At 38.2% G+C, this 17,687-nt stretch overlaps 2 protein-coding genes across 3 annotated transcripts in view; both read left to right on the top strand.

Annotated features, from left to right (window-relative positions):
- Positions 1 to 1,839, top strand: part of GARNL3 (GTPase activating Rap/RanGAP domain like 3) — a 28,592-nt gene extending 26,753 nt beyond the window's left edge. Inside the window, exon 29 of the mRNA XM_084219592.1 lies at positions 261 to 1,839. Coding sequence (XP_084075718.1) covers positions 261 to 417 — 157 coding nt within the window. The 3' untranslated portion in view covers positions 418 to 1,839. The remainder of the gene's footprint in view (positions 1 to 260) is intronic.
- A 5,754-nt stretch (positions 1,840 to 7,593) lies between these two features.
- On the top strand, positions 7,594 to 16,720 carry FBXW2 (F-box and WD repeat domain containing 2). Of its 2 annotated transcripts, none has more exons than XM_084219515.1 (7): positions 7,594 to 7,848; positions 9,336 to 9,845; positions 11,074 to 11,268; positions 12,048 to 12,181; positions 12,784 to 12,870; positions 13,514 to 13,683; positions 15,130 to 16,720. In XM_084219515.1, the coding sequence occupies exons 2-7, from the start codon at positions 9,356 to 9,358 to the stop codon at positions 15,416 to 15,418; spliced, it is 1,365 nt and encodes a 454-aa protein (XP_084075641.1). In that variant the 5' UTR covers positions 7,594 to 7,848; positions 9,336 to 9,355; the 3' UTR covers positions 15,419 to 16,720. The 2 variants fall into 2 exon arrangements, with proteins under 2 accessions (XP_084075641.1, XP_084075642.1); XM_084219516.1 differs by having other exon boundaries at positions 13,514 to 13,613; positions 15,130 to 15,254.
- Positions 16,721 to 17,687: the final 967 nt, after the last annotated feature.

Genomic DNA, 17,687 nt, shown 5'->3' with positions numbered 1-17,687 from the left:
AAACTATGTTTGATATATTTCCTTACTTGGAAATTATTTGGGTGAGGGGCTTCATTAATACTGCCTTTTGATTTTTTTTTTTTTTTTTTTTTTTTTTTTTTTTTTTTTTTTTTTTAGTGGGGGAAAACAGGAGGAAACTTAGTTGTGATGGTCTGTGACTGTCTTTAGGATAACTTGATTGAATCTAGAAGTAGCCATTGTTCCTTTCTGCCCTGACCTGTGTATTTTTTTTTTAGTAACTTGTGTCTTCCTCTTTGCAGGATAATCTCAAGCTCATTTGAAGGCTATTCTGAAAGATGTCATCTTTCCATTAGTTCAGATCCTGATACTTCAGCAAACAGGGAGGAGAGCTCACCATCTAGCTATCCATTTCAGCTGATTTCTTTATATGATGAAGACATCATTGACTTAAAATGAAGACACTTTTAAAACCTTTCTTCCTTACTTCACATTTTCTTACAGCTCTGTAAGCTCTATGGCAATGTCACAAACACTGCTTCTGGTAGTAAAATGTAGCTGGAAGTACTGGTGATAAATACTTACAGAATCCATGTTCTGGTTAGCACAGCCAGATTTGGCAATGTTTATATCTTTGACATAGGTATGTTCTGTCAGTTAAGGAAGCATTACTTTTCATGGCATTCTAACAGTAGGTAATCAGTGGGAGATTTAGGCTGAAACTGAAGTAAACAAAAAGTATTAATTTTACTAAGTTTCTTATAATTTGACTTGCCTAAATGACATGGAGCAAAGTTAATTGCTGTTATTACTATCATGAGTTGTTTTACAACAGTGTATGTCATGTTGGAAGAGGAATTTTATAACACAGATCACTACTTTTGGTTTTTCAGTCTTTAAAAAAACAAAACAAAATAACAACAACAACAAAAAAGGATTGCAGGTCATTTCAAACACTGGAGTCAGTCCCTAAATTGATGCATCTGTGATATGTTCACTGAAGAATCAGGTGAGATATGAAGATGGTGTTTTCTTGGTTAATTGTTTAGGGAAACTTGAAAAAGTCTTTTGGCATAAAAAATCCCTGATCAGAGAGCCCTTCTAGAAGACACAACTTTCAGAATATTTCTTGAAAATTGGAAACTAAAAAAAAACTAAAAAACCCATGAACAAACAAAAAATGTGGAAACAAAAACTCCAGTCCATCTGCTGGAAAACTCTTATTGTAGTGCATCTGCAGATTTTTCCATTACAGGCAGAAGAGCCAACCCAAATTGTCCTTGATTACAAAAAGATTCCTATGTAGACATCATTAGCTGTTGTCTGGGCTTGCACCAACAGTATAAGTAATTATTTCAGATAGTTGTATTTTTCTAACTGGATGCAGACTGAAATTTCAGTGCTAATAAGATAGTCTTCTGTGATGAAACAGTGATCTTGTCTCTTACTGTATTAAAAGACAGAGGATTATATTTAAAGTTTGATTTTTATTTTTTTTTTAACCCTTTCCTCTAGAACACCTTTGCAAGGATTTTGTTTGGTTTGGGTTTTTTTTCATGAAAGCCTTTCTATATATGATGTTTTTAGCTTTATTAGCAAATGTTTCTTGTTCTAAATGTAGAAATACTTCTGTATCCTTGATTTCATTTCATAATACCACCCGCATGTCATGATATCACTTTTGTTCAAGCATGATCATCTGGAGATGCGTGCCTTTTGCTGCCATCTGTCTAAATGTAAAACTGGTTTTGCAAAGTGATTTTTTTTTTCTCAGTTTATTATATAATATGGGTGAATTGCTTCACTTAAGAAAATATGCAAGGTCTTTCTTGGAAGCGTAATTTCTTATTCTTAACTGCGGTGGCTAATCAACAGAAGAAGCAATATTTCCAATAGTAATTAGTCTAGGAGAAGAAGGCTATAATTACTTTAGTGGGTTTTGCACTCATAGATGTGTGAGGTGAACCTTAATAAGTGTCTAAAAGGAAATACCAGATTGAAGTATTTGCAAAAACTTGTAATTATTCTTTGAGAATGTTGTTTCCAAAGATTGTGTTACTTTACCCTATCATTATTTATTTGGACAGTTAAGGTTTAAAGAAAATCTGAAAGTACCACGTGGTACTTATTTTCCTGGAAGTTGTAAACACTTCTGAATCCACTTAATCCCCTTTTGGGGTCACTGCTGGCACTTAGATATTTTTTAAAAAGGAAAAGAACCAGCTTTTTCCAAGAACAACTCTCTCATTGTAGTATTTGATTTCTGGTCTGTGGCTATTTTTGGAGACTACCAGTGTGTTGCAAAACTGGGGCTTTAGTTAAAATTTTAACTGGAAACTTTGCTTTACCCTTTGTTAGGATAAAGGATTTAAAATATACTGCAGATGTTCACCTGTGCCATCACAGCCTGATTTAAAATGATTAACCATTGCTTGATAGCAGTTGAAGCAATATATGGAGATTTTTAAACTTGTTTTGAAGAACCTGAGCAAACACATACTTAGGTATCCTGAAAGACTAGCCTTAGAGATGGAACATTAGAGAGAACAAGAAGAATGAGAAGAGCTTGACAGAAAGCTTGACTACTGGCTATGATGGTAGTCAGAATGCATATAGGTACAGCATTTGCATTATATCCTAAACATGTTTATAGAAGAAAGGGCTATACAGCAGGAGTTATTTTCTTGAAGAAGTGCAGCAGTGGCTGTAAAGTATTACCATTAATTAAGAGAGAGTTGGGGGCTGGGAGTGTGTGTGTCTGACAGAGAAAGACCCTTTGAAGGTTTGCCTGTAATCATAGCATTGATGACATCTAGCAAATGAACTATAAGGAGTACAGATACTGGATTACTGAAGCACAAAACCAGATCATACTGGCTTCATAGTACATACCTGGAACAGGATATTGGTATCATTTGAAGAGGGAAGCCCAGCAACTGCAATTCTACCCACCTCTCCACCTGCTTTTATGCTATAGCTTGACTTAATGGGTCTGGTGCAAGCTGCTAAGCAAGTCACACTAGGAACTACCAGACCTTAACAGACCATTGCTCGTATAGGACAGGAAGGAGCTGAATCCTAGGAAAAAAAAAATAATGTCTTCATTTTTATTGTATTGGTCCAGTCAGCCTTGTTAAGTTTTGCTTTTGTACTTAAGTGTGTTGTAGAGGGATAATATCTCATGTGGCTAAAGAAGTAGAGAGCGATACATTTTGTTTGGGTTAAATGACACCTAGAATTGGTAGCTGAGGCTTTAGAGCTGTGTATATGTAGTTTACTACCTACTTACTGTAGGAGAACAGCCCAGAACACAGGTAGAAGGCAGAGAACATGGAAATAATATTCCAATTCTATTTGACACCAGCCACAGGAACCAAATTCTGTGAAGAACTTTATCACATTTATTGTATCAAAAAACCAGTTACTAACACAATCATGTGAAATTGCTGGTGTACAAAACCTTGTACAAGGATGTGGCTTTTGAGTTTTTAGTAGTCTGAACAGACAACCATGATTTCTGTGTTTCTCCATGTGAGAACTAGCTTCTAGCCATTGTTTATCTCAAAACATCGTCCTTATTATTTAGACTGCTAATTAGAATGTAGAGGCAGTTGGTGGGATTGATACCGCAGCTCTTGTGCATCACTTATAAAGGGCAAAGTTCTTACACACCTGTGGAACCTCTCCTCCTAAAGACTGGCGTAAGATGACAAGGCTTGATGGAAGGCTGCTAGAATGGCTATAGTGTCGTTCACTCCAGCGTTGGAGCCATGTTGTTTGCCTTCTGTTTTTCCAGCATGTGCATGCATATACTCTCTAAAACTTAAAAAGTAGTCTTGGGCACAAATTGTAGCAATGTCCACTGTAAGAAGAACCCTTTCTTCTTTTATGTTGGGTGTTAAAGCTGCCTGTAGGCTGCATTCTTGATGCTGGCTGACCATCTCATGGTTAGGAGAAAAGATAATCTTTGAATCTACTATGTAAGATGGGTGTTATTCTGTTAGGAAAACTGAACACTGTTGCTACAGATGGATGGAGGGAAGGAATTGTTTCCATGAAGGAAGAATTGTTACCAGATTGAACACTTGCTATCAGGCTAAGTTTAACTGAAGGCCCATTCTAGACTCTTGGCTAAGTTTCTGCAAGAAATACTTTCTATCCCAATGTGCTGGATTTGTCGGCAGCAGCAGGGCTCTTAACTCCTGGCTAAGTGGTGTTGGTCACTGCTGGTCATCCCTGTGCCTTAGTCTGACAACATTATAAGAATGTCATTTACATTGGTGCAAGCATTAGATTATAACAGGTAGTTAATTTAGAATGTACTTGTGTGTTCTCACCCGTGTGGTTAATGATGCATGGAATCACAAAAATAGTTGAGGGTAGAAAGAACCACTGTGTTATCTAGTCCAGTACACACACCTGTGCACCACCATTCAAAAATATGCTCAAGATGGATATGCAAGATTTTGGGCTACTTGTTATCTTTGTCCTGCATTTGAATTGCAGCATGCATATAAACACTTTGAGGTGTGACTAGGACTTAAGAACCCCCAGACACATGAGCTAAGTTAATTCACACACACACAATATGGAGCCCTTAAGGCTTTGAAGAGCTGTTCACAAGGTCCCTAAAGCCCAGAATGGGCTTTAGAAACCAGTACAAAGAGTCATATTTGTCCAGTTCCTTATTCTAGTGGCAATGCAGTACACATAAATACCTTGTAAGTGTTTGAAAGTAACAAAACACTTCCTTCTAATAAGAAACAAAGACCCACATGAAATTTGAAAGGACTATGGCTATTAATGGTAGCAAGAGAACTGTTCTCTACGTTCAGTTTCCTGGTTTGCAAAGAAGTAAGGCCTGTTCTAGTTATAGTCCTTTACTAGTTTGGGGGTGTGGCTGGGATTCTTTTTTGTTTTGGTTTGTATGGTTTTTGGAGGCTGGTGGTGTGGGTAGGTTTTTTGTTGGTTTGTTGGTTGAGATTTTTTTTTCAGGTTTGGGGGGGGGTGGTTGGCTGGGTTGGATTTTTTTTTTTGTTTGGGTTTTTTTTTGTTTGGGTTTTTTGTTTGTTTCATTTGGTTTGGTTTTTGTGTTTGTGGTTTTTTTTTTCCTTTGGTTTGCTGTTGTTTTTCAATGCATAACATACATGCAAGTATACACCTGGAATGAGCAGCAGGTTTGTTCCCTGCCTTCATGTGATTATTTCTATAAATTTGCATGTATTTGTAATTGATAGATTCAGATTGAATTTTTTTAGTACTTGACAGTCAACTGAATAAATACTTAAACAGTACTTAAGAGGGCTGGGAATGGGTAACGTTATTGCCTAACTAGTTACATATGGTTAAGGTTGCTACTCCTGACATATATTTTCTGCTGTTCTAAGTATATTTGACCAGTAATGGCTAGCTCGAACATTTTTTTGCTAACGGTGTGGGTCTATAACTTGTCCTTGCAGATGCAGTGGCTTTTCTGGAGCTGTTGGCTTAGTCTGCATTTGAAATATCTAACCCTTTTCATTTGGATTTGGTTTTCAATATATATACATATATAGGTATATATATATTTGTAATTTCTACTGTAAATTTTCAGGGATTAAAAATCCTGAGTTATATATATAGGAATTTAAAGAAATGGGATCATAAAAGGCAGGGGAAGGGAAAATCCCTTATCAGCAAGTGATAAGTATTTCAGAATAATTTCTGTTGCCTTCTGTGTGTGAAAATGGGTATCACGCTATTTTCATTCTTAACAATTTGATGCCATGGTTCATATGCATAGTGCTTGCTTATTCTGTTTCTCAGTTAGGCTTAATCTGTTTTTGTGAAGGACTAAATTATACCCTGGGAACCTAATATTAACAATATGGGAAGGCTCAAGATATTATGCAGCAAACACCTGTACTTGCATGCAAGTTAGAAAGTATTTTTACTCTTATTACTTGAGCACAGTAACTTCACCAGCCTGTATACTGCTTAGCTGCTTCTCTTTGTTGTTGACCTGTAACTGACTGACTCCTCTTTGCTATTGCAAATTGTGGTACTAGCATCTGACTTGAAGAGAAAATGGAGATAATTTTCTGCATATTTACCTGGTCGAATGGAAAATGTTATGTAAAGATTTATGCAGAGTGTTATCGATCTAGAATGTCAGCTTAATTGTCTTTGAATGGTAGCAGACTGCTTTGTAATTTAATAATGGCATACTGTTAAGACTGTTGCTACGTTTGTGATCAAAGACTCTTTACCATTGGTCTTAAATGCTGATGTATTACCATTTTTTAATGTCATATGATAGCATGTATGGTTTGTATTTTCGATACGACATCCAAATAGAGACAGTCCTATCACATCTGAGAGTGTTTTAAGTGCTATTTGTCACCTTTGTGAAGAAGAAACATGATTTATTTCTTCATCTGTAATAAACTATAAATTTGACCCCACCTGTTTCTTTCACCTGTTTCACACACACAGGACTAATGACTTTCAAATCTGCAAAGTAAAAAGACGAGAAATCAAAAAAACAGGATGTAGCACAGAGCACTGCTCTTCCCATTTGAGCTTTCTGAAGTGCTGTATCATACCTATGAGATTGCTGTTTGTGTCTTAAGCTTTACCCATCTTTGATAGAAGCCATAATCTAGCTTTGGTTTATGTTTCCAGGCATCTTTTAAACTTTTGGAGACCTGCTTCAGTTGGGGATCTTTACTCTGTAAACTAACACTACAAAATAGCTTTTCTCCCTTTTTGGCCAAGTGTGTATTCTTACTGTCTCCAAGACCTTGCAATTCCTTTTTAAAAAGCAATCATCTTTCCTGAAGTAGCAAAGACATTCTCTTAATAGCTACAACCCTTTTTGTGATTTAAATGCATTCCTAGCCACCTTGACAACAATAAGAAAAAAAACTTAAATCCATGAAAGCCAAGAACTCATCTTCATTTGGGATTAAGACTTAATTATGTGTTCAGAATTAACAGAAATAACAGCCACACAAACATCAAGTACTGCAGTCTGAAACTAACATTACCAGGCTACATTGTGCACTTCTTCACTGTAACATGCATCCTAAGGAAAAGGTAGAGTTAAGCAAGGAGGATTTCAGATAGCAGCAGCCATGGAGCTGGACCCAGGCAAAGGCAAAACCTGCAATTACAAAGTGAAGAGAATAAATGCAAGTTAAGCAGGAAAAAGTAAATTATGTCCAAATTAAATAAGTAAGGGGGATGGAGTTTTCACGTTAGATTTGTGCGTGATTCCACCAACACCGTACCTCCTCCAGGAGGAGAGAGAATACGTGATTGTAAGTCAGCAATGCACACTAGTGCATTTTTCATGGCAATAATTACAGGAATATTTTTAACAAACAGAACTTGCCAAAACCTCGGGTACGAGTCGGAAGCGGCGGAACCCAGCAGGTAGCCAAATTCCTCAGTCTCGCCTGAGGGGAAGCGTCAACGCGCCCGTCCCCGGCCGCCGCCACGAGCGCGCCAGACAGCAGGGGCGGGCAGGGCGGAAGCGGCTGGGCGTGGCGGCGGGGAACGATGACGTTGGCATGCGCCGGAAGCCGCCTGATCGTGGGAGCGACGGGTCGCGGAGCGCCTTCTCTCCGGTGCCGGCAGAGCACCAGAGAAAAGCTCTGAGCGGGCTTGGCTCAGCCCTCCCCTTCCTTCAGCGCCGGGCGGTCGTGAGGCCCCGGTCTCGTCTTGAGGGTGACCCTTCTGTCGTGGGTGTCTGTACATTGTGGAGCGGGCTGCGGAAGTGCTGAGAGCCAGTCCTGCCGTGGGAGCGATGGCCGCAGGGAAGCACCTGGCCGTGCTGGACTCCGGGAGTCCGCGCAAGCCGTGGCGACTGCCCGCCGACGGACACCCCGCACCGGGCTGCTATCTGAGGTGAGCGACGCGGAGCTTTCCGCAGCAGCGGCGCTGAGTCCGCAGTCCTCGCCGTGCTTTTTGCGTGCGGAGGTATATTGGGAGCGGGCGGGAGGAGCGGATAGGGCTGGCTGCGTAACACCTGGAAAAGAGGCTCGAGCACCGGTTTCAGCGGCCTCACAGCAGCCCTTAATTTCAGTAATAGCTTCACGTATTGAATACAACAAACGTCTTGGGGCTTACGGAGTTTTTATTCGTAGCCGGCCTATTAGAATTTTTTACTTGGTTTAAAGAGAACACATGCCTGTTTCAACAGCAACTATATTCACTGCCATATGTGCTGAGGAAAGCTGGTAAGTGCTGTCTGCAGTAAATGTTACTGTAATGAACTTGTGATTTAATAGGAGCAGCTGCTTCTGTGCATTTGACATCCAGAACCTTCTTGTGTGTTTTACCAACAATTGCATGCCATGTGCAGCCGTTTATAGTGATGACTGTAATTTTCTGTACTCCTATGCCCTGTTAAGAGGTGTACTCTAAGATCTTAGTCTATGATGGTAAAATGTCTGTATAGAAATAAACGTGCTATTGAGTCCCACTCAGATACCTCAGTTCTTTCAGTTTGGGAGTGATGTGAAATTCCAATAGTTATCTAATGAATTAGACCTACGAGAGAAAACAAATGTATGTTATTTTTTAACTGTTTACCTGATGTTTATCTGCTTAATCAATGGTCCCAGGTCACTGAAGGAACTTGAGATGTCACAGGATAGTATAAGAGCGTTCAGGGGCTGGTATTCAATTTCACAGTTAAGTCTCAGTGGAAATAAACTGAGAAAATAGGAAAAAAAATACAACAACAGGATTTTTTGAATGCATTTAGGTCAAAGTGGTGCAGACACGTCAAAACTGATGCTAGACCAGCACATGCTCAGGTCTTTACATGGGCCAAATAGAAGAATTAGAAAGACTAATGTATCCTCCAACACAATTTGTCAGATATCTCTGTATACTTTTTTGAAAACTAACTAGTTACCCACTTTGAATTTAAAATGGTTCAGGAGGAAGGTATGAGTAAATTATGTTAGTAACTAGCTTATCACTCTGCTTATGTGTTTTGTTTTTTTCCTTTTATCAGAATAGTCCATGAGTAAACTCTAAGACAGTGTTTATTTGCTGTAATAGGTGTAAAACTTAAACTAACCCCTACGTGATTGGACTCAGAATTTGAAAGTGTTAATCTAAAACAAGAAATATGTTAACATTCATAATGAATGCTAACATTCACTAGCTACATACAATTTGCTTGTAAGTCTGCTGTGGGACAAATGATAGTTCAGGGTGCATGAAAATGCTTAGTCCTAACCTAAAGAATATTTTAAAATGCATTTGATCGCTTCAATCTGCGTGTTTACATGCCATTTGGAATACTTTTGTACCAGTAATAAAGATGTGATTCATACCTTATTTTCTGAACGGAACTAATACAGTATTTTGATGTATCACAGGTAAATTTTTCCATAACCTTATGGAGAAAAAGGACTTTGAAGCATGGCTTGATAACATTTCTATTGCATTTCTTTCTCTGACGGACTTGCAGAAAAATGAAACTCTGGATCACCTGATTAGCTTGAGTGGAGCAGTCCAGCTCAGGCACCTCTCCAATAATCTAGAGATTCTACTCAAGAGGGACTTCCTCAAACTTCTTCCATTGGAACTTAGTTTTTATCTGTTAAAATGGCTTGATCCGCAGACCTTACTCACATGTTGCCTCGTCTCTAAGCAGTGGAACAAGGTTATAAGTGCCTGTACAGAGGTGTGGCAGACTGCGTGTAAGAATTTGGGTTGGCAGATAGATGACTCTGTTCAGGATCCTCTGCACTGGAAGAAGGTTTACCTAAAAGCTATTTTAAGGATGAAGCAACTGAAGGACCACGAAGCCTTTGAGACATCCTCTTTAATTGGACACAGTGCCAGAGTATATGCACTTTACTATAAAGATGGACTTCTGTGTACAGGTAGGAAGGACAGACAACTTGGGAGTCTTGAAATTCTTTGTTTTCTCTTCCCTCTCATAAGATTAATGACAATTTGCTTTTCTTTTACCTGACAAATTATTTTCATAGTGTGAATACAGATGATGATTCAAAATTACTTATTTTTTCAATTTTTGAAACACCTGGTGTACTAATAAACTCATTAGTCACTTTACTAAGAACACGGGGAGACTGATGTCTTTGTTCGATAAAGAAATAGTAACAGTAGGTATCATTGTCCCTGCCAATGGCACAGTGGTTGGAACTAAATGATTTTTAAGGGCCCTTCCAATCCACATTGCTCCATGATTTTGATCATGCTGTTACTATAAGTAAGCCCATTTGGGAAGTACAGATATGTTAGCTATCCTCTTAAGAGATAGCTTTCAATTAAAAGGACTTTGGGCTGTGAGAGAACTTCAGTCTCCCAGAGCATGGAAGAAAAAGTCCTATCTTCCTTGAAACAAGGCTGTAAGCACTTTCAGTTCCTAACATAAGTGCTTTATGAAGTGCTGTAAAAGTAGATTTAACCTTCCTACTAGTCTGAGTTGCACATAATTTTAGCTTCCTCCTGGAAGAGTAGAGACTTCAATATTTCAGTTTGAACTTAAGTTACCGACAGAACATATATTAAGCCTTAATATGAAAGAATAATAACAGAGTTACAATGAATTGCTGTTAGAGCATATTCCAAGGATTTTCCAATAACTTGGAATGATAATGTTATACACTAAGTTGGGAATACTGACTTCAGTCAGTCATTTGTTGGTACATTACGATGCTTACTAGAAGCCAACAACTAGATTCTAGCCAGTCTTTCACTTACCTACTCAGCAGTGAATGTTATACACAGAAAACAGCATTGTCAAAACTTTCTTACAACTTTTGTACTGAAACCCCCAGGAGAAGAAGCAGATGTAAGGAGTCCAGGGTTTTATTTTGCTCTAGCTAGCAGTTGAAAAATGAGGAGCTTCAGGTAGAGAAAAGAAAGTGGCAGGATATGAGACCTGGTATTCATCTATATTTCAAGGTTTGCTGGAACCCTTTCCTTTCTGAAAGAAACTAAAGCTTGCAGTATAGTCAGTGGCTCTGCAAACCTGAGTGATGTCTCACGTGAAACTTCCATGCTTCTGTTTCAGTAGACACTATCAGTCAGAGGTAGTGCCAGAATCTACCAATCTTGCATTTATCCTGTTGTTGTATATTCCAGGATCAGATGACTTGTCTGCAAAACTGTGGGATGTAAGCACAGGTCAGTGCATATATGGTATCCAGACACACACTTGTGCTGCAGTGAAGTTTGATGAACAAAAGCTTGTAACAGGATCTTTTGATAACACAGTAGCCTGTTGGGAATGGAGCTCTGGGGCAAAGACACAGCATTTCAGAGGACATACTGGTGCAGGTATGTTGAAATTTTAAAATTGTAATTTCACCAATGAAATAACGTACGTCATTGTCAAACAAAATATAAGTTAGCTTTTTGCACACTAGCTTTATCAGTTTGTTCAGCCTCTGTTCTCTGTCATCTGAGTCCCCTCAGTTTCCCTCGACAGGGAACGTGACCAGAACAGACATACACTTGTCCTTGAATATGCCAAAGCTTAGCCATGTAGGGTTTTGCAATTGTATGGAAGTAACAATAAATGCCATGGTTATTCAGTAGCTTCAAGTCTCAAAGGTGCAAATCTTAGGTAGCAGGGCATACATGGCCATGGCCATTTTTTCTATTCCCGCATTGGACATGAGCTTAAAGCAAAGAGCAAAATAGGACCTGGGAATACATATTTGCATTTCCCTCATAATTAAACTCTTTGTCATGTACTTAAAAATACCCTCAGTTCAGCTGTAGTTTTTTTCCCTTGTATTTATAAAATATAATAATCCTGTGAAATTACTAAAACTCAGGAAATAGGAACTAGCTTAAGCTGCACTTTGCCACAATCCAGCCATAAAGGGACCACTGATATACATGCTCTTGATGGGCAAAAAACCCCAGTAATTTTGCCATGTAAACTTAGTCATCCAGAGCAACAATTCATTTATACAGTTCAAGAACAATTAAGGCTATAGTAGCGTATGAATTTAGAAGCTGCTAAATTCATATAGACGCTACTAGTGTCTCACAGAAAAATTCATGCATAGAGACTGGTATTCTTTATTTAGTTCCCTCTTTGCTTGAAGTTTTTAGTGTGGATTACAATGATGAACTTGATATTCTGGTCAGTGGCTCTGCAGACTTCACTGTGAAAGTGTGGGCCTTATCAACAGGAACGTGCCTGAATACCCTTACTGGACACACAGAATGGGTGACTAAGGTGGGAATATTGATTTATAATTAATCTCACACACTTATTTGCACTAAATTTGTAACATGTTCTAAATTTTTATTTCCTAATCCTAATCCTGCAGGTAGGTTTAGAATCTGAAGAACATCTGGAAATACAACGAAATAACATTTCAACAGAAAAAATATTTAAGATGTAATTAAACCTTTCTGACCATTGAAGATATTTTAATTCCAAAGTAGCTGGGCTAATACTAGGAAGCAGTGTTTTGATTCAAAGACTGAATAAAAACTGGTTCTGAAAGAAGATGGCTTTAAAAGTTATGTAAAAAAATCTAATGATCTTGATAACAAAAATCTGATCATGAAACAATATTTTTCCTCTGGTTATTTCAGAATTTGAAAGATGAGGGGTGTGACTGTACAGATGAAGTATGTATGTTTGCTTATTAGTACAGTAAATTGTCACTAGTAGGAACAAAAGAAGCGTAAACTGTAGTTTTCCTTCAGTTGCTAAAAAGTATTTGTACTGCCTTTATTCATGGGTACACTATGCAGGTGGTCAGTGAAATGAAAAATGCAAATGAAAATTTAACAACATCAACATAAATCATTACCATCCTTCAATTACAGGTTGTTTTGCAGAAATGCAAAGTCAAATCTCTTATGCATAGTCCTGGGGATTATATTCTCCTAAGTGCAGATAAGTATGAAATCAAGGTATGTATCATACATCATGCATATATTATTTGGTACATTGGGAAACAAAAAGCTTGAGTAATTTGCTAAACGTTACAAACAATAGAAGAATTTAGTTTTTCCCCACATTACCTGCTTTAAAGGCTGCGTGCAGAATATGAAACTCTTTGGAAGCTACTTTTTTGATGCTTGCCTTAGCATTTAGTTTTAAATGATAGCTCTACAACAACGGTAATGCAAAGAATTGGTGCTTCCAGGTCATGACAGTGAAGCAGGTAAATGCAAATGCTGTTACTGTTGGGGACTTTGGGGTTGGAGAGTGCTGTAAGGTTGTGGCTATAGAAGTGCTTCATAACTGAAACATGTTACATTTCTGTCCCAATTGGATGGTTGTGGTTTTTTTCCTTTTTTTTTTTTTTTCCATTCTTTAAAGTACCCATTTTCACTGGGAATTTTTTAGGCTAGAAACAACATGTGCTGCACCAATACTGTAAGACAAGTCACTTGAAGAATTGATGCTCCTACATAAAAAAGATAAATATTTCTGAAAAAAACTCATGCACACATTTACCTGATGCTTAAAAACAGACTGTGAGGCTTGCTCTATTATGTAACAGTTTATAATGTGAATTTTTTATGGTCTTAAACTGTGTTCTAATTGTAGATTTGGCCTATTGGAAGGGAAATAAACTGCAAATGCTTAAGAACACTGTCTGTTTCTGAAGACCGCAGCATCTCCCTACAGCCCAGGCTGCACTTTGATGGTAAATACATAGTGTGCAGTTCAGCACTAGGATTATACCAGTGGGACTTTGCCAGCTATGATATTCTCAGGTAAACCATTCAGTTTAGGACTCAGTCTTCATTAAATAAATAAGTAGTTTACCAGTTTTAATACCTTACCTTAAACGTGGACCAAAAGAATCTTTAATCAAATCCTGTAAACATCTTGCTTTACAAATATCGAACAGTTTAATTCTAATTTTCTCATCTGATAATATGAATTGTTTCATCGCTGTTTTGGTTTTTGGCCACATGTTAGTTCTCTTCCATATTTTCATTCTGTAAGCTGAAGTGTTTCAGTATAGACTTAAACCGGACTGCAATGCTGTAGTTGTGAATGTGGAAATGTAGTGATGCAGAGCTAATGTTACCATAGAGACTGCTATACAGAGATCCAAGCAGGAATTTCTGTGGGTCCTTTGATGGGACAAGAAATTAAACACTCTTTTTCCTTATAGCACCACTGATCTGTCACTCCTTCTAAGGTTGTGGAATGAGAGTGAAATTGATCAGACTGCAATGAGGGACCGAACATGATGGCATTCAATTTCCACATAAAGAATCAGGCTGTTATGAGTTGGAAATGGTGGCATCAAAGATAGTAACTTACTAAAGAAAAAAATGCATTTTAGAACTGCTAGCAGACTCCTTAATTCAAATACCCTGAATAATTATGGATATTTGGAAGATCTCCAGAAGTGCTTCTTATGAATAAGAATTACTGAGTAATTTCACTTCTTAGTTTACCCTCCCATCTTTCAAAACAGAAAGATGGTCTCTTACTGCTGAGAACAGATTTTCATCCGCACGCATTTTTGTGCCTCAGTTCTTTGCTTTATGTAATGCTATGATCAAACATGCAGGCAGCTGTGGAAGGCTCAACCCTTCCATCTCTGTTCCAGATTTTATTTATTAAGGGAAGCCATCATAAAGGTGTTGGGGAACTAAAAAATACTTTTCTTTCTCCCCATGGTTAATTTAACATAAAACATCAGTAAAACACCATTCTAAGGACCAGTCTTGGACAATTTATCTAACCTCCTTATCACAAGAAGGAATGTCTATGTTTTACTTCTGCCTTTTAGAGGGGGGATCAAAAGAATAGTAACAGCTTTTACCTCTTAGTGTACAGATATTGAGGCATGAAATCCATATGGAAATTTACTGTAAAACACAAGTATATTTGCTCTTTCATTTATATGTGGAAATGGCTTTTTTCCCTTGTGCTCTGCAGAATAATCCCTTTCAAACCTTAGCCTTCACTTATGTTCAGATGAGTCTGTCCTGAATGCATAAAGTTAGAAGTGAAATCACAGGCCTGACTGTAGCTAAGTGTTCAATTGCTTAATTTGAAAGATTTGCATCCAGTTCTTTCTAATTTACTTCAGAATGATGAATTTAGACACATTTTCTGTAGACATACAGGATTTGCTTTAGTAATTCAAGCTCATGACAACATTGTAAGGGAGATTCTAACACTGTTTTCTTTTCTTCTAGGGTTATCAAACCTCCAGACTTCTCAAATGTGTCGTTGCTGGGCTTTGGAGAGATATTTGCTCTACTGTTTGACAACAGATACCTGTACATAATGGACTTGAGGACAGAAAAACTGATAAGCCGCTGGCCTTTACCAGAATACCGAAAGTCGAAGAGAGGTTCAAGCTTCTTGGCTGGTGAAATGTCTTGGTTAAATGGACTAAATGGCCAAAATGATACAGGCTTGGTTTTTGCCACCAGTATGCCAGACCATAGTATCCATTTGGTGTTATGGAAAGAACATGGCTGAAAAGCTCATGCATACAGAATCTTCAGGAATTTATGGCCTATCAGCAGTGTGTCCATAAAAACGAAACTTTGCATGAACCAAAGTTGCACATCCAATGGTATCATCATGCAATGCACAATCATTTATTTTTATTTGGTCATTTGGGAATGGGTTGTTTTGGAAATAATGCAATGCAGCATGCTAACAGTATTCACCACAAATTTTTGTCTATATTCATGTTTAAATACACCTATTTGGGCTCTGAAGTATAGCTTGTAATGTTCAAACCATTCAAATTTGCTACCAAGTCTGAAATCAAGTTGTGCTTGACCTGACTTCTGACCTTTTATTTTTATTGAAACAGAAGGTGAAGCTACTGTTTTAGAACCATAGACTTTTGTACATCTAATAGCAAATACTGGTTGCAGTGCATGGCTGCTTAACAAAAATGACAAAACACCAAACTCTCTCTCTCTCCAGAATCTTTCTCTTCAAAATGTTTTTCCATATGACAGCTTTAAATACTTAAGCCTTTGAAACAGAAGAATCAAACAAGTCCTTTAACAGATATTTGTCCACATATTTTTGTACTATTTGACATGTACTTAAAAGCTGCATCTACATCACATGCTTTAGAAATGCTTTAGGTTGACCTACCCTCCTTCCTTCCTGCCTTCCCTCCCTCTCTCCCGCCTTGAAGTCATTTTTTTTTACACAACTTGAAAATGTGAGTTTTCATGAAAATTGGCTCATGCCCTTGAAAAGACAAAACTGTCTAGCAGTAGTGTGATCACTAGTGTGATTTTTTTTCTTTCCGCTATTCAAGGAGACCTGTTTTCATATTTAATACTGAATGAAGGCCACAATTCCCAAATGTATGTGGTATGAATTACACCAATGAAGGGGAGTTTTCATATGCAAGAATCAGTATTTGAGGATGCCATAGGAGTTGTTTAAAGTCACAGTGGAGCAGTCTCTTAAATACAAGGCCAGACTCTTAAGCACTCAGTTTTTCCACCTTTACACACATCAATTTACTTTGAAAAATGTTGTCTGTACTCAAGGATTTTATCAACCAGAAGCCAAATTCACAACTCTCAATTCAAACTCCACTGTGTGGGGCGTAAATGATGAGCTCGCAAAAGTGAGCTTTTGTTGTCTTACTCCTAAGTGAAGAAAGCTTCCATGAAAAAGAATGTTTTCAACAACTTGTCTTGAAACCCAGTTCTCATCATTCCTAATGTGGGGGTAACATAACAGGATCATTATGTGTGCTTCTGAAGGAATCACCTATACAGCACTGCATTAACTTTGAAAGATTAAATAGAGGCAGGCCAGAAATGTCCTTGTTTCCAAATCAGCAAATAAGGAAAACTTGGTTAACTACTTCTTTTAGTGACCTTGATTATACTGAGTCCACAGAGCACAAGGTGGCTAAGAAACAGACCCAAGCTGAACCCTCCAGACACGAAGGTGGTGGGCATGGGATGGGAAGGTACTGCTACTGTCTCCAGGTAACTAGTAAGCTACAAAGAAGAGTGTGTCTGACTCATTTTGGCATCTTGCAGCAAGACAGTGGTCAATAGCTCTTGTGATGAGAGGAATTCTCCACAGTTTAGTTTAAGACTGAAACAGGTTCCCCAGCCTTCCTAGACAAAGCCCTGAGCACACCATGCTGTAAGCAGGGAGTTGTACTTTCAGATGCCCCTTCTAAATGACGAGTCTGAAATTCAAAATGGACCTGCTGCCCCACAAGATTGTATGACTGACAGCAGCAGGCATCTCAGATTCTAGTATAGCTGCCAGTTTGTTCATGCAAACTGGGAGATGCTGCAGTCACTGTGAATCGAAGTAAAAGTTCCCTTTGGACACTGCTAATGATACTATTCCACTAATGACAGAGCTTTTTAAGGGCACAGGTATGTGCCACTACCAAGTAGATAAAAGAATGAAAGCATGACTAATGTAGGAATTTTTAAAAGCATACTTGCTTTCACACACATTTCTCTCTGTCAGACACCTGTGTCAGGCTATTGCTGCCTTCTGATGTGCCTTCAGTAGGAAGGTTCTAGTATATTGCCACAACATATGTAATGCATGTAGTTCTGGGGTCTCATCAAACAAACTGAAACTGTGAAACTGAAACTGTGAAACAGAAATAAGCAAATGGTTTTTCTGTTTGCTTTGGTTCCCATCTGGCTGTTCAGCAAAAGTCACTACTTAGCACTATTTCCAGATAGAAGTTGGAAAAAATGCAGCTTCTGTACCCTTACACCTACCAAGGATGCAA

This window comes from Fringilla coelebs, assembly GCF_963513975.1.
Source record: "Fringilla coelebs genome assembly, chromosome: 21".
NCBI lineage: Eukaryota > Metazoa > Chordata > Aves > Passeriformes > Fringillidae > Fringilla > Fringilla coelebs.
The sequence above is the reverse complement of the archived record's forward strand: the minus strand, read 5'-3'. Positions and strand labels throughout refer to the sequence as shown.